Source organism: Centropristis striata, chromosome 3, assembly GCF_030273125.1.
Source record: "Centropristis striata isolate RG_2023a ecotype Rhode Island chromosome 3, C.striata_1.0, whole genome shotgun sequence".
NCBI lineage: Eukaryota > Metazoa > Chordata > Actinopteri > Perciformes > Serranidae > Centropristis > Centropristis striata.
In genome coordinates, this window is record NC_081519.1 from 20,411,815 (window position 1) to 20,435,044 (window position 23,230).

The window sequence follows — 23,230 nt, forward strand, 5'->3', positions numbered from 1 at the left end:
AATTTCTTCCTCATTCTGATGCTCACTTTGAACTTCAGCAGCACGTCTTCACCATGTCTACATGCCTAAATGCAATGAATTGCTGCCTTATGATTGGCTGATATATAGTTGCGTTAACGAGCAGTTGAACAGGTGTACACAGTAAAGTGGGTGGTGAATGTATATTTACTGAATATGTGAGGTGAATGTATATTTATTGAATATGTGAGGATGATATTACACAATCAGTGTCTTGTTAGAATGGAATGGTAACAATACATCTTGGTTTATTAACTATTTTTGTATAATTTCACAGCATTCTATGGCAAGTCTATGAAAAGGTCTCATCCTGAATTTTGATACAAATTTTGGTTAGATTCTGTTCAAAAACACAGACTTTACATTCTTTAAGACTTTTTCTGTGGCTCAATTCAGAAATTTCTCTTAGTACACCTCCATGTAGTACACTGTGTACACTATGTACTAACTTGTTCAGTGCATACATTTAGACAGGGTAGTGTAGTGTAATATATTGATCAGGAATTAATATACAAATATTCAATGCAGATTGATAAATTCACCAATCAATTGGTATATCCTAACAAAAGTATTGTGGTATTTCATGAAATAAATGTAATAACTTAATTTTGTATAGTTTGGTGTCCACCAGTTTTTTGTTTGTTTGTTTGAAATAAATTGGTTCAACCCTACTTCTACTTTTGTACCACAGAGTTTAGTATTATATTATGAGCAGCAGAGCTTTACCTCAAATTGTCAGTTGTTTTGTTATATCAGGCTGAATAGCATAGACATCTGTAAGCAGTGCATAATACATTATTTTCCACTTGATGAAATCATACAACCAGATAAAAATAGTGTGTTGGGTTTGAATGTTATCTTTAATAGAAGATATCGCTGCAATGAAGCAGATAAATTAAATGGGTTTGTACAGTGAAAAAAATGCAGAAGTGAAAGGAATTTTAGGGAGCAAAAGGTTAATAACTACCCTTGTTACTGCACAGGGTTTGGCATGCTCAAGTGCTGTTTTTTAGGCCACATATAAGAGGAAGAGCTGTTTAGCTACATTATTTTTGGGTATTCTGCATAAAAAGTTGTAAATTACAGTTCCTCTTTCAGTGCTTTCAATTTGAATGTATTTTGAATCATAGTTCAGTACATCTCTTACTCTTTGCAAGCACTCCAGCGCACGTAGGCCAATATACAGGCGATGAGTGAGGGGAGCAAGGTTTGTGTAGACGATGATTGTCAGCAAGTCCAAACCCCCTCCACTTTCCCCACTCATGGCCTTGGCCCATTTAGATCTGAAAACATTGTTGGGTGAAGGAAAACTGTTCATCATGTGCATCATTTGTTCAATGAATAGCTGTGTTTCCCTCAGCGAATTTCCATGCACAAGTTTCACATGAGAAAAGCTTGATGGAAACACCAACATTTGAATAAAAATAAATAAACAGAAGATGGAATCGATTTTTCCCAATAATTTCTGACGTAGCGAACATTTAACTCATGACTGATCAGCTGTTTCCGCTCTGACGTTAAAGAACAATTATAAGTTGCCCAACTGAATCTAATTCCTGAAGACATATTTTCTCCCATGGGTGGCCAAAGTTTTCCGATTAGCAACCTCCTTTTCTCTCTTGCTCAATCTCTTCTTCTACTGTTTACTGACAGATTAGCCTACAGCAATACATTACACTGCCATCTTCTGACCAAAGTACGTTAATGCAGCTTTGTTTATTTGCTCTAAACCAGTTGAGGGAAACATAATTCACAACATTTCTTAATGCAACATTTTGCTTCAAAATTCGATTAGACTTTAATTGAAACATGGCTAATTAGGCCCATTTTTACCAGACTGTAGAAATGTACACTTCTCATCCCTGTCTTTGCATGTCTTTTTTAGCAAACCACGGAGTAACATGGCCCGCCCGATCACCAGGCGCAAACGGGCAGAGGACGTCATGCACCTGGCTGTGGTGGCCTGTGGGAATCGTCTGGACGAGACCCTCACCATGGTCAAATCAGCCCTTCTGTTCAGCCTTAAGAGGATCACGTTTCACATATTTGCTGAGGACCCTCTGGCCCCGCAGTTTGAAGAAAGGGTAAGGGTACATTTGAATGTGGCCTGATGCCCGAATACATATAGTGCAGGCTTTCACACAAAGGCATAAGATCATGATTAATAAATGCAATCAAGGTTAGTATAAACAGCTGGTAAAATACAGTGTCAATACACATCGATTAGTATGAATATAAATGTTGTGTAACTTTTCGCAGTAGCATTTTAGATTTGATAATAAAGGCTTCAATAGTTTTGGCTTAGGTACCTTAAATGTGCTTGAATTTTACTCCTAAAAAGCTGTTTGATCCTTTTATGTAATCTTCTTCAGTGAGTATTCTGACTTGTGATTTAATCCAGCACATGCTAAACATCCCCCCTCTCTTTGTAATAGATGATATCAAGATCAGAGCAGCTTTAACTCTGCCTCTGTGACTCACTCTACGACAGACATATAACCCTTTTATCTCAAGGCCGCGGAGTAATATATCACCAAGACACCCTGCTTTTTCTCCACTACTATGTATCACTTCAAAGTCACCTTTTCAGAGCTGCCTGGCATGATTTTGATTACTTCCACTGATATTGTAACTAAAAGTCTATTAACATCACTTTTGTTAAGGGTACACGACATTCAGTCCATTAGTACAGAGTGCGTTACTCCATTACTTGAGTCCAAGTATTAATACACCTGGCCATATACTGGAGTTAAAATAATTTCTTATGTGATACTACATTTTCTTTTTAACCCTCTGAATCCCAAGCCGTTTCAGTGCATTTTTACTGACTGTGTTCTTGTATTTCACTGCAATACATATAATATAAAAGTCCTGCATCTCTATGGAATCCGCACGATAATGGTTATCGGGACATGCATCATTAAAAAAAGAAAAACACAAGTTGTTTTTTTTATAAAATGGAATTTACATATACAACACTTTTCGAAGTGCCCGCAAGTGTCATGAATATTGAAAAGAAATTGGTCTCCACATACTATGCATATTGATATGTATTTTCATTTTTACAATCACTACTTGCAACCTTTCTTGTCCGCTCCTCTCTGCTCTGTGTAAACAGATTTTCAGTGAATTTTGTCAGGTGACTGTTTGTCTCAGCAGAATCAAATATGGCTTCACAGTGTGCTGAGGAGAAGAATTTAATGTTTTTAACAGGATCTAGTAATTCACAACAGTTTAAATGAGACATGTAGAATAAAGTGATTTTGACAGAAAATATCACAAGCTATGCTTTGTTTTGACAACACATTGTTGTATTGTTGCCACAATGCAATGACAGAACCTCATTATTCTGAAAACACCTACTGAGGTGCACTTTTGCTTGTAGAACCTGTAGTATTACCTCAATTTTTACTCACAATGGTTTTATTGCACTGACTTACAGTAAGGGCTGTATTTGTCGTCATCTGGAGTAATCTTGGGGTTATTTTAACTCCACATGGTTCTAATCACCATCTCCAGTCCACTCCACTAATCTGATAATTAATTGGACAATTACTTGATGGCTCTTACGCTTTATCACGCTTTAAAGTTTAGTTGGAGGTTCTTTTAAGCTTGTGCTTACTAACAATAAAGACAATATATATGACTTCCTTATTCAAAATGTCTTTTATTAAACTGCTGCTGATTTAGCCGCTATTAATACAAAAGATACAGAAATTCTGTAAGTTTTGGTACATTTAAAATAAATCACACATAATGTAAATATATTTAAAAACAAAACAATCATTCAACCATTTCTGTAAACCAACCAGAAAGGCAAAGTAGCAGCAAAAACAAGCAAAAAAAACAAACAAATAAAACATACCTCTGTGCCTAATGTTACTTACAAAGGCCATGCTACACTTTTTGTAATTTTGTGCATGTTCCTGTGATATGCTTTATGCTTTACAAATCTTGCAGCCAATCCTCTTCTTTGCAGGGCTTAGGGTGAAAAAGTCCCATACTGTTGAAGTCACTGTTGACTAATTGTTGCACCCCTAGTACCCATCCATACAAAGCATTTTAGAAAAAAGAAAATTAATCCACTGACTTTAAAACAAGTAATGAGTAGTAGTGGAATTTTCATCGACATCAGTGGTGGAAAATGTATTTAGATCCCTTACTTATGTAAAAGTATTAATACCATACCCAAAGTAAAAGTCCTGCATTCAAAACATACTTAAGTAAAAGGACAAAAGTGTCAACATCAAAATGCAGGTACTCATTATGTGAAAAGGCCCGCTCAGATTATTAAATATATTCTATAAATGTTATTGATGCAGTGTCTTTCAACAGCGTGGGTAAAGGTTTTTTGTACACTGGTTGGTGTGCATGTGTAAATATCAATCAGCAATTTAGAAAGTATAAAGAATGACACTCAACTGCAAAACAAGCTTTGGAACATATTTATTTGTATGTATGTATGTATGTATGTATGTATGTATGTATGTATGTATGTGTATATATATATATATATAAATAGCTCATGATTTCCTTTTTAAATTCCACATCAGAATGTCCTGAAAACAACTGAGGGACACTCTAAGAATTTCTACTATCTACCAGAAGTTAAATGAGTCTCTGACAATGGACCATTTTAGATTTTACAACACTTTAACGTTAAAATTCCACATCAAAATGTACTGATGTTTATGGCGAGAGAGAATTAATTCCGAGGAGCCTCCCGCTGTGGTCACTGCTACAGAGTTAAAAAACAAAAAACAATCCTCTATTCTGAAGTAATGGCTATAATCAAGCAGCAGTGGAGCACCGCTACTAAATTAATTTCGCAGAAACTATGATTGATGCATTTATATAAATGCAATATTTTCTTGTTGTAAAGGTAGGGCTTATTTTGACTACATAATATACAGGTATGTGGTTTAATCTATAAACATGCATATACATTTAAAACTGATCATGTTTTTCATGTTAAATCTTAACCTGCAAATTAACTAGAGCTGGCAGCTAAATGCAGTGGAGTAGAATTATAAAGCAACATAAATGGATTTACTTAAGTACAGTCCTTGAGTAAATGTACTTGGTTACATTCCACCACTGATATACATGTAGTAGAGTCTAAAGTTCAGTCGTCTTTATTTCATACCTTTCCTGTAGCGTTTAGACTGAGTCCACTATAGCCTCTGAGGAATATGTTGGCTGGGACTGCCAGCGGGTCGGAACTTTAAGGTGTTAATGGACCTTTAACAGCACCTAAAGCAGCTTAAACAGCTTTAAATCCAAACCCCTAAACCTGCGAGTCTGCCATAGGGTGAATCATTGCCATGTGTTGAAGATCTCCTTGTGGAAAACGTGGAGTTGTGGCAGTTGAGGCAGAGATAATGGGGCACATATGCTGGGTATGTATAGTACAGCAAGGAGCTTATGTCCAGCCACAGTGTAAAGGGACGTGTGTTGAGGGAGTTAAAAGGGATGTCCACAATCTCCTTTGCCTTCATGTCCACGTCAGCACAAACTCTTTTCAGCACTGTCGCTCTTTTCAGGGCCGAACTGTTAAGCTGATGATTATGGAAGGACTCCGGCCCGATAACAAGCTTTAACGATACACTTTGGAGTTACAGAGGGTGCCTTCTCTTGTTTAGACTGCAACTTTTTAATCAAACAACAGCTGCATGCGTGTCACGAGACATGACTTCATTGTTTTAAATGGACGTTCAGACATTTTACACTGATAACTCTGAGTAGAAAGAGGTTGGCTTTCAGAATAATGACTGTTTATAATGGCACTTTTTTTCCTCACTCAACCTTTTAAGAAGTCCATTAGACACTTCCTCTGTTTTAATTGTGATGTGTTGCTCTACTTGCAGCTGAAAAAGTGGCCTCGCGCCGTCTCAGCCAAGTTCCAGTACAGAATCTACCCCATCACCTTCTCTGTGGGGAACGCTGACGAGTGGAAGAAGCTGTTTAAACCCTGCGCTGCTCAGAGACTCTTCCTCCCCGTAAGGCTGCAGCACTTATCTCCTCTCATGTCCGCACCATGCATAATGTCATTAATCCATTTAATTTCTACTTGAACAGCATTTAACTTTATCCCAGTGAATGGCTCTAACTCATTACTTGTGTGATTATTGATGATTTCACACTTTTTTCTGCAGCATTTACTGAACAAATAAGCAGTCTCTAGGGACTGAACCAGTGATTTCATCAAGTGGAGGCTATTGATTTTTTTTTTTCTTCTGCTGGTGTTTATTGAAATTACGGCCAGCTTACTGACCATGTAATGAACATATTGCAGTTCAGGCTGATCCAACCATGGTTTCTCTTGCTGTAAGGCAATCAATAAACATTCACTATTGACTTTATCTGGACCTTTGGAGAACCATGTAGTCTTTCTACCTCTAGAATAGTCTGAATTATATAAGGGCCGGATTGGTCCATCCTGATTGAGTACATCATATAGCTCTACAGATTTTTTGGATTAATGGTGCGCAAAATCCAAATCCATCTATTCTTAAAGTTGGTCAGTTAGAAAGCTTTCACATCTGACCTGTTTGCTTCTGTTAAAACAGGTTTGTTGTTGGTTCATTTGGGCTGGTGTGAAAGCTGTTAGTTGAACCCTGATTTGGACTAAAGAACCAAACCGAGTGGACCATGGTGCGGTTTGTTTGTTGCGTGAAAGCAACCACAGTATTTTATCATAGCAGATATGTGATTTAAGCATGTTTTTAAGAGTTAAACTACTAATAAGTCCATTAGCTCATCCTGAAATCTATTCACGAAGCAACCTTATAATTCATCTGTATAAGGCCTATAATTTATACAAATCATTTTGTGTCCATGGTAACACATATTTCCCACATTAACAAATCTAAAGCTGGTAAATCTGCTCTGCTTATATCCAACTCTGTTGATTAAGTCCATTAAAAAGATTGCGACAGTAATGCCAAAATCCCCAAATCCTGACTGTACAAGATGCCTTCTTTTTTTCCTATGTCCACCTGTTAGTCATTAGTCTAATATTACTAATAATGCTCATAATCATTCATTTCTTTGAGTTTTTCGTGATGCCAATGAACATATGAGAAGCATCAAATTGTTGCATAAAAGTCACCAGAATCTGATTTCCCAACTTCCTAATGATGCAGGATGACAATCGCAGAAACTGTCCAATAAATAAGTCACCTGTAGAGTCTGTATAACTTCATGTTCATTTCTGTTGGTTCACTTATGAAAAGGCTTTGTGCTTTTACACCAAGCTCTCAGCCTGGCTTGGAGGTGGGTGGATTCAAACTTGGGGTAGACCTGCAAATGTAACCACAATCTTTGTTAAGAAAAACAGAATCGATCAAATTCATGAATTAGAGTGCGAAAACGAAAGCTTGTTTGAACATTTAATATACTGTCTCTGACCTGTTTCAATTGAATATATGTCACAAAGAATTAGCAAATGATAATTTTTTTATTTATGTCATAGACAACGTCCCAACTTTTTCACTAAGGAAACTTAACCAACTGTAATGTTGTAGTAACTATTGTCACTGATTCTGCTTTTGTTCCCGCTGTTCATCCCCTGCTGTGAGGAAACTGCCTCAATTTTAATTCCAGCTATAGAAATTGAATGAATAGAATAGACATTCACATTTAAATCAACATAGCAGGATGGTCAGAGTGTACCGCTGCCATTGCAAAGAACTGTAGTAGTGGCCTCATTTCCATATACCCATCTAAAGCCTTGCTGCGAGAGAGGAACTGAAGATTGTTGGATTCAGTGACATCATTTTTCTACGGGTAATTCATCAAAGTCTGTGAATTAATGATGATTCAATATTATTAACTAGCTACGGGAAGACCAAACAGAGTTCTCAAACTGTGATTCTGGCACTTGTCAAATGACCGGGGCAGACATTTCAAGTTGTTTTCTACTCAAATTCCATTTCTGGTTTTAATCATTGACCAATATCTACAGTTAAGGACCCCAAATACTTCCACACACTGCTCCTCGGAGGCTTCTGTGTTGCAATTATCTAAAAAGCACAACTCTACTTGCTGGTGTCCTCCATTTGCTGATAGGTCAAAAGGGCAGACCATAGACTATATATAAATAACGGACGTAGTCATGGTGACGTCACCCATTTTTTTGTGGACTGCCCGTTTGAAGCATTGAGTTCAGCGGCTGTAGCCATCTTGCTTTACGTCCATCGACATCCATAATTGGACTGGGGTGGCACGAGGATGGGTGTGTCTAGAAAAAAACTCTTTACGCAAAACAAAAGGTACGTTACTTACTGGAAAAATTGAACAGCGACTCATTGGAGTGTCTTTTAGTACAACTGAGGGGTCAAAGTTCTGAGATGAAAACATGGCAAACAAGTTCAGAGCTATTAAGATGTACACAGTGCTCATTGTTTGGCTTCTATCCTGATTAACAGCTCGCCATGTTTGTGACGTGTCAAACAAAGGTAGCCACATCCCAAATCATAAGCATCTATTTTTTTTTCTAAATTGGACCATTATTTACACAATTAACATCACATTGTCCTGAAGAAGACTTTGAACTAGCGACTGATACCATAATGTTGCCACAATAATTAGTAATTTTCCTGAGGAAATAAATCAAGTGAGAAGTCGTCTCATTTTGTATTGAGATAGATAGGACCAGAGTTCTTTTGTTCCATTGACGACCCCTGTTGGGTTTTTGAAAGACTGCAGACTTAGGGGTTTGATTCACTGCTCAGACTATGAGGTTTCCACCTAGGGCAAACTGACAGTGAATTTTGAGAACACCCTCTGCTGGAACACAAGGCCAACTACTTCAAAAGGTGTATCACACTTATAGACTGCCTTTTTTCCTGGAACATTAAGGTTGTCTTGGTGATAAAATCATGTAAAATTGCCAGTTCTGAGCCTTTTTGTCCAACTAAGTAGTGGGGCAGTGCAACCAAACATTGCAGCACTATATTTAGTTTTCTCTTAAAGTAAAATGATAAACCACAAATGGTTGCACTGCGTCCTGCAGTCTGTTCTCCAACAGATTCTTCACCTCCCCATGATCAGAGTCAGGAGAGAATCAGGCAGTGGGCTGGTTTGATGGCACAGAGCAGAGAGAGCAGGCGGCAACCTCAATCCATTGTTGTGGCACAGCTTTACACACTGACCAAACACCTAAAAAATATCATGATGTTCACCCTTTTCAATAACTTCAGTCTTACACTTCCTTAACAGGTGTTGTTATTAGTTAGGTTCCCACTGTTCTTGACAGAAAACTGCCTTCAGCTTTCTCTGCTGTTTAATTAACCACACTATCATTTTTATGGCTTTTTCAATAATCTCCACACAATAGATTTATTTATATGAGCTCATCATGGATACCAGCTTCAAGAGAAAACTTTGATGGTAATTATGTGGCCATCCAGTGTGTTTTTAGGATTTATAATCCATCAAGAGTGTAACAACACTATTTGCAAAGCACCGTTTATATTGACCGAGAAGCCTCCTCCTCACTCCACAGTGGCTTTTATTGCACTGCTGTGGATATAGACGTGTAGAATGAGGCTGTTGAAACAGTGGGTTACTGCTCTGTTTGGACTTGTTGGTATCGATTTGTTGTTTTGTCACACACACCAGAGCAACACAGAGCCAATAGAGCCAGCAGCACAGCTCGTGGTGGAACACAGTGCAGCATGGTGACGTGCTTTCTTACCACCAATCAACTCTACTTATTGGCTTTAAGTGTTGTGTCTGTATTGACCCTGCACCTTGGGGTGTATCATCCCAGTTAGAAGTGTTCTAACTTTGAACCTGTGTTGTATATTGTGACTGGTGCAAATATACTTCGTAATAATAATAATGATGATAATAATGCATTTTATTTAAGGGTCACTCAAGGTCACCTTACAGACACAGCAAAAACATTAGGTAAAAACAAGAACACCACTACATGAAAACAACAAACAGCATTAGAGGGAATGGCATGGTCAGACAGAAAGGGCTAATCTAAACAAATGAGATTTGAGCTGTGATATGAAGGTGGAGAGAGTAGCAACCTCCGTTTGTTTACTACAAGCACTGGACACACAGTTAGCGAAGCTGGTTTGTTTACGATCAGCGGCGGACACCACGTGTAGAGTTAGCTGCTGGTTTGTTTACAATAAGCAGCCGACGCTGTGCAAAGTTAGCAACGGTGGCCGCAGTGAACAGTGATTCAATGACTGTCGGACCAAGTGGGAGGTGTGTGTTAGACGTTACATGCAACGTCAAATATCCCGCTTCGCCCCGAAGGCCCGTTCATAGTAGAGCTGGGCGATATATCAATATAAAAGATATATCGATATATTTTTAAATGTGATATGGAATTAGACCATATCGCATATATCGATATAGTTCAAATTTTATTTCTTTTATATGTAAATGCTGCCCTTACTAGGGTTTTTCATATTTAGTTATTTTGTAATGTTCTTTATTCTTTTCTCATATAAATATATTTATTTCAGAAAATGTTTGGCCTATTTTATTACGTAGGCTGTTTTTATTTAAGATATTTTTTTATTAAAATGTGCACTTTATGGAGCTTTGATTTAAAAAAAAAAAAAAAAAAAAAGGTACTCCTGTTGTTAAACATTATTTATGTTCACTTAAATAAACAGTTTCAATAAAACTACTTTTGACATGTCATATTTGGCTTTGACTTTGACTGAACATTTTCTCTCACTTTGCAAGAAAAAAAAAAATCGAGATATATATTGTATATCGATATTCAGCCTAACTATAGGGGGACATGACTTTTGGTCCATATCGCCCAGCCCTAGTTCATAGTGGTCACGCTTCCAACAGTCCTACCAATTTTCAGCCTCTGTGTCTACCTCTGGAGGCGGAAAATTGGTGGGATCATTTGATCCCGATACCCCGCTTCAGGCGCATTCATAGTGGAGGCGAGACGTTACAGAGCCGTAAATGTCCCTGCATGAAACGGCACTATGAAAGAGGCTATTATTGATGTGAGCTTTAGAGGATAGAGTGCTGTCAAGGATTATCCAGGCTCTTTACTTTGGGTGATGGAGGGACTATGGAGTTGTCAGTTGTTACTTGGAAGTTTAGTGACAACATGTGCTGAACAGAGAAGTAATACATGATGTACTCTGTCTGTACACTACACTTGGAGTCACTTTGGCTGTCTGAAATATAGTTTAAACTCTCAGAAGTTTCTGTCTGGTGGTAAATCTTATCTCAGCCAAACTGGCCCTGTACTCTGTCTGCCATGCACTGACAGCACAATCCATCAGTGTACACAGGAAGTAATTATCCCATCTTTAACTCATCTTATTGTTCTTATCAGACAGTGAAAGTCAGCACTTTATTCTCCCACTGTAGCCCACAGCTTCAGTTTTTGATGATATGTGAATTATAAGATGCTCTTTTACAGATCACCTCTGTCTTGTGCCTGACTTTAATTTTTTTTTTTTTGAGCACACTGGAAAACCTCAGGTTCTTTACTCTTTCTGGAATCCTGGATCAGGGAGATTTTTTTAATGGTGAACTATATTTAAAGTCGCTTAAATCAAAGTTTTTCAATTCATGAATAATAGAGATAAACCAATAACTTGTTAGCATTCTTCTGAACCGCCGGCAGAACATCTAATTTTTCTGCCATTTTCTTTTCTTTCAGAGGCTGTTGCAGGTTCAAGATATTTGAATGAAAATGGACTATGAGTTCCCACAAGTCTCCTCTTTACATATACATGCCTTGCTTTATGGTGATATGCAATTCAGGGCAAAAACCACATAGTTTTTCTCATGCATTATTTTAACATATTTCATGAATATTTCTGGAAAGCTGAGATTCTTATGGATCAATGAGGCCAGTTTTCTTCATATGGGATGATGTCCCTCTAGTAGCCAGTTCATTGCAGTGAGGGCATTTCCTGAACCTTGACCTCAGTGTATAAAATGAGCTGCTGTGACCGCTAGAATAATCACAGCCTCATGGAAGTTTACGACCACAAACTAGAGACCTAGAGCATTCAGAGGGATTTATGACGAGAACAACTTGACAGACGGTGCTAAGCTGCATCATTTGTTGTTGACCTGCTATCTCCCCCTAAAATCCACTGCCCACAACCCCCAATTCTCAATAAAAGGCAGAATGACGAGTGGATAAGGGATTTCAAGGCCGATGACTGCAACCCATAATTGTTACCATGATTAATATAATATCTAATATAGCTTTTAAAAAATTAATCAATTGCAAAAAATATCTAATTGCAATTATTTTTATTCTTATAAGCACTGCAATATGATTCATGATATTGGAGGAAAAAAATATTTTTTGCGTCATTATTCTAATTTTCATTAAGAAACATATTTAAATGATTGTGGTGATGAATTGTTCAGGGTTTTCTTTGCAAGTATCTCTATTAATCAGAGATTATTTTTTGATAGAATACCATTTGTAGGCCGGGACATCTCTGCAGCACCACAATAATAAAATCAGAATGATATTTTGACATAAACAGTATTTTGCCTTTAATAAATATTGCCCCTTCTTGTGATTTGGATCTTACACTAGTCCTTTCTGCTATTTTGATCACATTTTGATTAATTATGCAGCTGTACTATGTAAGATTGAAAGACTTTCTCTTGATTATGTGTGCAACCAAAATGCACTTCAACTTAGATGTGTAAAAGAATTAAGCAAGGTAAAATCATTCCAAGTTTCATACATAAGGAGTGCCTGTATGTCCTCTATTTTGTAAGCAGTCCCTGGCTGAAAAAAGATTGACAGCCTCCGATTTAGCTGGAGAATTTGGTTCATAAATATTCTAATCCTGCCTGTAATTGTGTCCTCCAAGGTCATCCTGAAAGACGTGGACTCATTACTTTACGTGGACACTGATGTCCTGTTCCTGCGGCCCATGGACGACATCTGGAGTCTCCTGAAGTCCTTCAACAGCACTCAGCTGGCAGCGATGGCCCCCGAGCACGAGGTCCCAAAGATCGGCTGGTACAGTCGATTCGCGCGCCATCCTTTCTACGGAGTGACGGGGGTCAACTCTGGTGTCATGCTGATGAATCTCACCAGGATCCGCAGCACAATGTTCAAAGTGAGGTCAAAACATAGTCATATTTTCCTCCCACTCTGATCAGTAAAAAGCTCAAGTGAGCTGTGATTTCCCTTTTGCATTCTGAAGGTTATTTTCTTTGAGCTGTGAGTGGGCTGCAATTGAAGCTTTCTGATTACCACGCTAGCAGCACAGACTTCTGCCCTCAGAACTCAATTTAGCAGCTCTCCAGCTCTTAATACTGCCAGCAGATTGCAAATGGGAGTGGGAATTTAAATGTGCTCCTCCTTTGATGATGTGCTGTTGAAAAAAAGAAAGTTGCTCTTGAGCTGTTTGCGAGTGAACGCTGTTGTTGGTATTTCAGAACAGTATGATCCCCAGTGGCTTGTCGTGGGAGGATCTTCTACATCCACTATATCAGAAGTACAAGAACCACATCACCTGGGGAGACCAGGACCTCCTCAACATTATCTTCCACTATAACCCAGGTATGATTATTTTTAGCACTGTAATTGTGTCATCTGCAATGAGCATAGAACATAGAAAACACATTGTGTTTCACATAAATTGTGTCTTATTTCACTGTTTATAAACCAGTCTACATTATGATTCTGGATCAGTAAACACATGAGGCTGTGGCTGCAGGCAGCAGCAGACTTTAGCAGCAGACTGAGTTCCAGCTGCAGCAGCCAGATGTGGGCATTAAGTGCTCAGAGCTACGGCAGAGCTGGCATCGCCGGTGTTTGCTTTGAAACACAGAAAATGAAGTGTTTGTTTTACATATTGTGGCTGTGAGCTCCTGCAGTCTCCAGAGGGACATTCAAGTTAGTCCATAAGCATCGTTCTGACTACTTTTCGCTTGTACTGCAATCAGGAAAAAGCTTCTAAAGCTTGTGATCTCCCCTTGACTTGAGTTTAGGCGAAATCAAATGGATTAATGGGATTTTTAACCCTTTTTCTTCCTCTTGTTACTTAAAAGGACAAAAGAACTGCCATGAAACTATATATTGATATGATTTTCCGCTGAATCTTTTAACCAACTTCAGTTGTCATCATAACTTCCAATTCCTTTTCAGAAATGTAACCCTTTAAATGCCAGTTCATTTACAAAGTGCCGCTGTTGTTGGGGGAGGGGATCACAACAATTATATATTTTCTGTATACTTAATGCCAAGGGGACCATAAATTAATGTCATGAGTTAAATTTATCAATCCTTATCATCATTTCCCATTCATTCATTCTTTAAATGTTAGCGATTTAATTGTTTACATATTGCCCCAAAAATGTGTGGCAATATGTAAACAATGTTGTTGTTTTTTTATTGTAAATGCTAGGGGAGAGGGAGGAACTTGAGGTTTCCTCCACCGACTGGGATTATGTTAATGATTAGCAACAACATTTATTGTGATGGGTTGCATCAAACACTGTAGAGCTCCATAATATAGCAGCAATAACTCTTGTGGAAATTTTTTTTTAAAAAGCATATAATTGCCCTAAAGGCTCGATCTGGTGGAAAACGGTAAAAAGTAAAATTTTGAAGCCAGACTCTGATTGAAAGCCTTTTTGCTGTGAGGGCAGTGTGTCAAAACTTTAATTTATTGAGTTTCAGCAGCTCTTTTTAGTCCTCCAGGGTCTGAGTGTGTGTGTAGATTGGCTACACATGTTATTATAGAAAAATTCAAAAACGAAAGAAAAAAATGTCCTGCAAAACTTTATGCCATATGCATAAACACAGCCAAACTGATCCTAGAGAGGAACAGTGGTTAAGTAAAGCTGGTAAATGTCTATATTATTTTATTTATTTATTTTAAGCTTGGTACTGAACATCACATACAAGGACCAGAGCTTCATTGCTTTGCTCAAGCATCCCTTGCAGTGTGAAGGATGTTTTGCTGTCTTCATTTAGTTGCAGATAAATAAATAGTTGGGAGTGCAGACTGTACAGAAGAGGATGATGATATTTCCTAACTCGGTTCCCAACCAGCCCATCCTCCATCCTTTTATTCTTTTTTCCGTATATTGTTAACATGTGTGGGACACAAGCCCCCGGGGCCCAGAATTGGGCTGTGTGGCTAATTTTCCACAGTCACAACTGCATGTCAATGACCATGATCCAGAAAGATGTTTTGCCATGCACATCTATTGCTATGGGGGAAAGAAATACATTTTGGACCATTACGTGCAACATCTTCCAAAACCAGCACATTATTTTTGAGGCAGGTAAAGCCAGAGAGAGACAGGAATGCATCAACCTTTGAATACAGAAATCTGAAAACCTTCATTGGAATGAATGGGGTGCTACACTGGAACTGAACCTCTTGATGCTGCTCTGTTTTATTAATATTAGAGATGCACCAATAGCCAACAGCATTCCCCTGACCCGCTGGCAGAACATCAGATTTTTCTGCCTTGACCTCACTGTATAAAATGAGCTGCTGTGACCTGTAGGATAATCACATCCTCATGAAACTTTACAATCACCAACTAGAGACCTAGAGCATTCATGACTAAAACAACTTGACACACAGTGCTGAGCTGCATCATTTATTGTGATGGGTTGCATCAAACACTGTAGTGCTCCATAATATAGCAGCAATAACTTTTGTGGAAAACATCTTTTAAAAAGCATATACTATATTTGACCTATAATATGTGAGAATCATGTTCTTTGATTTTTCAAGCACATTCACATAAAAGCCTTCAATGACTGGAGTCACAAGAACTATCTCCTACTGAACACCTCAGAGATCAAGGAAATGATCATAGATTTCCGCAGGTTAAGAACCCCCCCAGCCAGTGAACACCTGTGGGGTGGACATGGAGGTGGTGCCAAGTTCTAAGTATCTAGGTGTATACCTGGATAATAAGTTGGACTGATCCCAAAACACAGACACTCTCTACAAAAAGGGGCAGAGCCGCCTCTTTTTCTTCTTGAAGCTCAGATCTCTGGACATCTGTAGTAAGATGCTGCAGATGTTTTATCAGTCTGTGGTGGTAGTGTGTTGTTTTATGCTGCAGTCTGCTGGGGAGTACATTTCAGACTGTTTCAGGCTTCCTCAAAAACATAAATTTGTGTTGGTTTCCTAAGGCAACCTGCTGGGGTGCAGAGGGGTGGTAGTCACATTTATATACTGTAGTTCAAGTTGTCCATCCAGATTTTTTTGCACATCTCATGAGGAATGAAACTAGAAATCTACCAGTCACTAAGCAGTGATGTGTTCTTGTGTGTTGTGTTTTATTTCCCAGAGTGTCTCTTCATCTTCCCCTGCCAGTGGAACTACAGACCCGATCACTGTATGTACGGGAGTAACTGTAAAGGGGCTGAAGAGGAGGGCGTGTCCATCCTCCATGGCAACCGTGGAGTGTATCATGATGACAAACAGCCAGCGTTCAAAGTAGTCTATGATGCAATACATGAGGTGAGTATCTCTGTAGGATATTCAGCTTTTACTGACACATTATGGTACTGATAAACAGCACCCTCTGTTGAAACGGACGTACAGTGCAAGTTGGTTGGTCACTCAACGAAATGTGAACGTCATCAGTTTTAGTCAAAAATAGTATAGTTAGTATTATGTATGCACAGTATAAGTAAATAGACAAATAATCATTTACCCAATTAAATTCCAGGATCTATTAAGTCAAAATGGGTCAGGTCATTTATTTATAAAGCACATTTAATGTTGACCAAAGTACTGTACAGACCAGAACAGGTAGCTAAAATGACAAAAAAACAAAACACTGAAGTAACATCAGTGCACACAGCTCAGAATCAAGTCAAAACGGCCACATTCAGATGAATCAAATGTGACAAGAGTTGAATGATGGTTTAATAGTGTCAATAGAGGGGGCAGATCTGATAGGGAGGGGGATGCTGTTCCAAAATCTAGGGCCTGCTGACTTGAGGAACCTGCGGGACACTAAGGAATTAAAAAGTCTGTGATATATTTAGGGCTTTAAGGCATTCAGGGCTTTATAGACAAACAGGAGAAGCCTAAAACAACACTGAAGCATACTGTCGGCTATTGAATAATGGCCACACTGCAGGGGTAATATGGTAATATGAAAAATAATATATATATATATATATATACAGTACAGGCCAAAAGTTTGGACACACCCATCGCATTCAATGCGTTTTTCTTTATTTTCATGACTATTTACATTGTAGATTCTCACTGAAGGCATCAAAACTATGAATAAACACATATGGAATTATGTACTTAACAAAAAATGTGTGAAATAACTGAAAACATGTCTAGTATTTTAGATTCCTCAAAGTAGCCACCCTTTGCTTACTAGAATATAAGATATGTTTTCAGTTATTTCACACTTTTTTGTTAAGTACATAATTCCACATGTGTTCATTAGTAGTTTTGATGAATTTACAATGTCAATAGTCATGAAAATAAAGGAAAAACATTGAATGAGAAGGTGTGTCCAAACTTTTGGCCTGTACTGTATATATATATATATATATATATATATATATACATATATATATGGGTGTTTCTGCAACTACGGTCACTTTTGACCCTCCCAAATTAAAAAAATCAACCTCGATAAATTTCAATTTTAACCATCAGAGTCTGTAATACATATTAACAGGTGCACAAAATTGTATATAATCGTTAAGATTTTAATCTGGAAAATGTTTATTTTTTTATGGTTTTCATCACTTTTTCTTACAAAATGTCCTTACCGCAACATTAAAATAACGTTCATTTTATACATTTTCCTTTTTGAATTTCTTCAAAATTTTAAAACATTTACATTTATTTTCATCAAGTTTTGTGCATCATTGTAAAAACTGATATAAAAAAATAATATAAATTAGGGGATTGCTGCGGTAATGACATCTTGCGTCACAATGTGAATGGCAAATATTTATAATGTAACATTAAGAATAAGCTACTGTAGAGACAAAACAAGGTATTATTATGTCAAAGATAGTAGAGGTATTGCAGTTAAGACAGTCAAACTGATTTTCATGTGTCTAGTTTTGACACATGAAAAGCAGTTTGACTGTCTTAACTCCAATACCTAAAGTTGATGTGCCACAAACATTACAGTAATACTAATACACTAACACAACCCCATAACACTAACAGCATCTCACCACAACATTACATTTGTGTACCAAGTCCAACTATTTGTCATTTCTGCCTGAGGAGTAAACTTATTGTAACATTTAGGCTTTTGGTACAGTTACATGTAACCAATTAAAACGGGAACAGAGTTCCTTCCACACTGAGTCAGTAAGCATCATGTGCCTTGACTGGTTTTGGTTCTGGCACCAGTCCAACCACACTCTCATGTGTGTACCAGATCACATCATCTTTCATTGGCCAATAAATCCTTGATCTTATTGTAGATGAATCTGGTCTCATCTAGGATTGCAAAAATATATATAAAATATATTTTTTAAATTCTATGTTTATGTTTAGTTTACAATAGATTTAATATTTGCAATATGATTGGGTAACACTTAATACACTGAACACTATAATAACTATCCGTTATAACTTGTTAATATATCATTAGAAAACTGTTAATTAATGAGTTATTAGTGACTTATTAAGTATTTGTTAACATTTGTTAAGGATTTATAACTATGCCTTATAAATAGTTAAAAGATCATTAATAAACTGTTAATGAGTTATAAATCCTTAACAAATACCTATCAAGTCATTAATAACTCATTAATTAACAGTTTACTAATGATCTATTCACTAGTTATAACGAATAGTTATTATAAAGTGTTATCTATAATGGAATTTGTCTCTACCGCGACAAAAGGTCTTTATCGCAACACGTAAAGCTGTTGCGGTAAAGACATGTTGCGGTAATGACATTTTTGCTAATATTGCAGATAAATGGCAGCTAGCAAGGTCTGCTATGTTAGCGTTGACTCTTAGCATCAAATATACATGAATTCAAGAGTAAAATCAATTTATTTTTAAAATGTAGTTCAAAATACACGATTACTAAGCTGAATGGTAAGGACACACAATAAATACTTCAGAGGAAAAGATGCTCTTAACCTTGTTTTTCTTGATATTGAGGGTCACCTAGTGTGGGGGGGCCAACTGGTCATGCATGAGCTCACATGCTAACTTCTGTTTCCATAGCAATTGGACTTTTTTTTTGCTTTGAGAAAACTTTTACTATTTCATTTGTTCAGTGTTGCGGTAAGGACTCAGAAGTGTGGGACAGGCACATTTAGATGAAAAAAATCATAAATTATCAGTAAGCAAAAAAAAAAATAATAATATGGTGTAGAGTAATGTTTATATGAAACTAATAAATAAAATAAAATTTAATATTTTAATTGAATTGGCTCATTTTATGTATCTCAACATTGAGACCACAGTTTTGGGACATGAACAAAAGTAGTGTTTGGACCCATAAAATGCTTCATAAATTGTATTAAATCACATTTTTTAGTTTTTATTTTTCAATGTCAAGATGTGCAATGACACTGTGTATATATTTATCAAGCACCATAGGACAAATTTTAACATAAATCCAAAATTTCACTTCTGGGACTTAAAAATGCCCGTAGTTGCAGAAACACTCATATATATATATATATAAGTTGAGCAATAAAACTAAGACAATACACAATCTAATATTATTGATGCAGTAAAAGTGGTAAGGCATGGTAAGATATACCTTTATTTTGAAATTCTCACTATATATTTATTCTTTTTATTAAAGATAATATATTTTTTTCATTGAAAATCCTAAAAGAGCTCAGTAATAAAATTATCAAATTATATTTTAGTTGCTTTACAGACTTTAAGATATCAGCAAAAAATTGGATAGTCTGAAGAATCAATATAGACAGACAGACAGACAGACAGACAGACCGATACCTCAAATATAGAGGAACAAATACAGTCTGCATCAAATGATAATTTTTAGTGAATGCTTTTATCATTTAACTAGAATCAGATAAAGGCACTTTTAGCCTAGCACAAAGACTGGAAGCAGGGGAAAGCTGCTAGCTTAGCTCTATCACCTCCCAACAGCTGAAAAGATTTTGATGTTAATCCTTACATCTGACTCTAGGTAATGCGATGAGGCATATTTCCCAAAGTGTTGTACTGTTCCTTTAATGACTTGTGCTCAGAAAAAGAGTAGCTTTGAGTATTTTCTCTCCGATACAAATTCTCTCTTGCTTGCATTAAACAATCTGGGTCAGTTTTTAAATTTAGAATTTGTTTTCTCCGCCAGCAGAGTCAGTCCCCCCCTGCTCTGCAGAGATAAGCCTCTTAAAGAGGAGCTGGGTTCTAATTTATGATTAATACAGAACACAACCACCCCATCACCACCCCACTGCTGCTGACGGAATTTGTAAATACCATTTAGCCTGTGATATGTTCCATAAAGAAAACTATCAAAGTGAAATAGCTCTGGGATCAGAACTGATGCAGGACAATGACTCTGTCCCTGCAGTTTCCCTTTGAGGACAACATGTTCCAGTCGCTGTTCTACCCCATCCAGACCAAGTTCCTGGACACAGTCAACACCCTGTGTGGTCGGATTCCTCAAGTTTTCCTCAAGCAGATAGAAAAGACCATGAGGAAGCTGTTTGAGGACAAAGTGGTCCGACATGTCAGACCGCACAAATAACTGACGGAGAAATGGACTCCATGTTTTATCTGACAACGCCAGGAACCATCTTGCTGTGGATTACGTGTCATACCAGCATCAAACAGGCTGAACTGTGTGTGTGCGGTGTATTCTGGAATGAACATTATGATCCTCTAATCATGGTGTGGGTAATGAGCCTATGTATACAGAGAAGCATGCAGTGCTGGTCAGTGATGCTGTAGCATAGGTTTGCCTTATCTTTAACTCTTTACATCCTGGTTATTTGTGGCGATGACATTTCCAACAATGTTGGAAAGCTAAGGTGAAAAAAATACTTTTTATCAAGTATTTTTAAAGTATGAGCTATTCATCTCAAGTGTTGGCTAGAAGCAAAAAATGAAGGCATATTTGTGTATCAACCTACCGTCTTTATTTTTCCTGGACTTTGGAAAGCTTTACTACTTGAAGTAGTACAGTCATAAACCGCTCCTTTAAAATCATGTGAATGTTTTACCAGCAAATAACTTGAAATGTGAGCCTGTGTGAATGGGAAGAGTTGTTGGTCTGCTGCCAAATGCCACTGACAGTATTAAATACAGCACAAGAAATATGGACGTTTCTGTTACGAACCGAATGTTAAAATGCACTTTCAGAATGATATTAGGACTGTATGGTTGTTTGTAAGCAACATGTCCACAGATTAGATTAGATGCTACACTGTCCAAGTGAAACCAAAAGTGCTAGCATTTATAAATAGCGACATATTACAGCTGATTATGTGCCATATAAATATTCATATCTGCCATTTTAATATTACAAGAAAATGAGTGGTATAGTTTTGTGTTTGAGAGTGTGTCTTAGTTTGTGATATGATGTTGTGAACACATGGCTCACATGTTTTAGCAGCATTACTTTCAATGTGATGTAATGATCTAAATATATCATTCAAACTGGAAACTGAACATGACTGTACAGTCAACATGTGTTTCTAAATAAATCAATGCAATGCACTGAGTCTCATTTACATGTGCAGGTTATGGGGATTGAAATGCACCAAAGCAATACAAATGGATGAATTGCATTCTTCTCACAGGTGCATACTAATTCTGCAATGAGGTAAGACACAGTTTAGGTACACTGTTGATGCCTGACCAACGGCATAGGTAAATGCTGGATCACAACATAAAACATTTGTCTTGAAATAAACATCTACATTAATATTAAGATTGGTTTGATACTTAATGTGATAACATAATCATTTTCTAGTTCTAATAAAACTAGACTTTAAGTATTGTTAAAACCATAGACTGTATAATGATAGACAACGTAGTCACCAACACATTGGTTCGTGGACTTCTGCTTTGAAGCCTCAAGTTAAGCATTTACAGTTTACAGCCGTCACCATATTGTTTTTTGCAACCGGTGCATCGAAGAACGGATTGGAATCGGGAATTATGCTACGTCATCAGCTAATGCTAGCACCAGCTGACTAGCTTGGTTAGAGAGGGACAATCATTATTCTAAATGAACAGCAGACTCTTTAGAGTGTATTTTAGTACAACAGAACACTGAACAAGACATTTTAAGTGACCACAATGTTTCAGTTAACTTTGACGGTAAGAACATGTTGCTATGGTGTCAACCAGCGGTGCATTCATTTAAAATGGTGAACAGACTCACCAGTTTGGAAATATTTGGTCACCCTGCAGCCAACAAGTATGAGTATTCACCCGGTCCATGGTAAAAGTTGGGATTAATGCATTCAACATCTGTTTGTAGATTTGATCCTGCAAACATAATATTTCAGAAAAGCTATTATACATAATATAATTGTCTTAATGTAAGTAATAGACTGAGGAAGTTTCATGGTCATAAAACATGTTTATTTATACTATTCACCTGTAGTGTGAAATTCACAAAATTGACATTCATAGCCTGTAAATAGAAAATGTAATAAGAATAACTTAACATTTTTTAATTGCTGTTTTCTGATTTATGGAGAGACCAAAATAGAGGTCCAAAATTCCCTCTGTAAAAATCTTTGACTCTTAATATATCAACAAAATGATATCAAATGTTCACATTTCTGGACAATTTCTATAAATTAGAAAGATGATGCTTTATTTGCATATTTAAGCAAATATATGAAATGATATCAATAATAATGTGTAATACAAAAAAGTAATGTCTAATGTAAGTAATAAACTGAGGAAGTTTCATGGTGATATATTTTAGTTACTTTTTTTAAACCATATCGTCACACTGTTAAAATAATCGCCTAAGTGATTTTTTGTCAACATTGTTTTTATTGCCTAAATCATCTCCTCATGATGCGGGCCACCTATGGTGAAATCACCTACATCCTCAGTTGATCAGATCATGTGATTTTACCCCTTTAAGATAATGGCCTATGTCAAGTGTGTGACTTAAGAAGATTTATTATGCCTAAGTCTAAATAAAATGTGACTTAGGCCATTTTTTCAACATGCCATTGTGACTAGCTAGCTATGGTAACACTTTATTTTGAAGGTGTCTACATAAGAGTCAAGTCAAGTCA

The 23,230-nt window shown here is 37.0% G+C and overlaps 1 protein-coding gene across 1 annotated transcript in view; it reads left to right on the forward strand.

Annotated features, from left to right (window-relative positions):
- The window catches only part of gxylt2 (glucoside xylosyltransferase 2), a 30,142-nt gene extending 8,454 nt beyond the window's left edge, over window positions 1-21,688 (forward strand). The window contains exons 2-7 of the mRNA XM_059330205.1: window positions 1,904-2,102; window positions 5,886-6,017; window positions 12,864-13,115; window positions 13,438-13,561; window positions 16,321-16,493; window positions 20,536-21,688. Coding sequence (XP_059186188.1) covers window positions 1,904-2,102; window positions 5,886-6,017; window positions 12,864-13,115; window positions 13,438-13,561; window positions 16,321-16,493; window positions 20,536-20,712 — 1,057 coding nt within the window. The 3' untranslated portion in view covers window positions 20,713-21,688. The remainder of the gene's footprint in view (window positions 1-1,903; window positions 2,103-5,885; window positions 6,018-12,863; window positions 13,116-13,437; window positions 13,562-16,320; window positions 16,494-20,535) is intronic.
- Window positions 21,689-23,230: the final 1,542 nt, after the last annotated feature.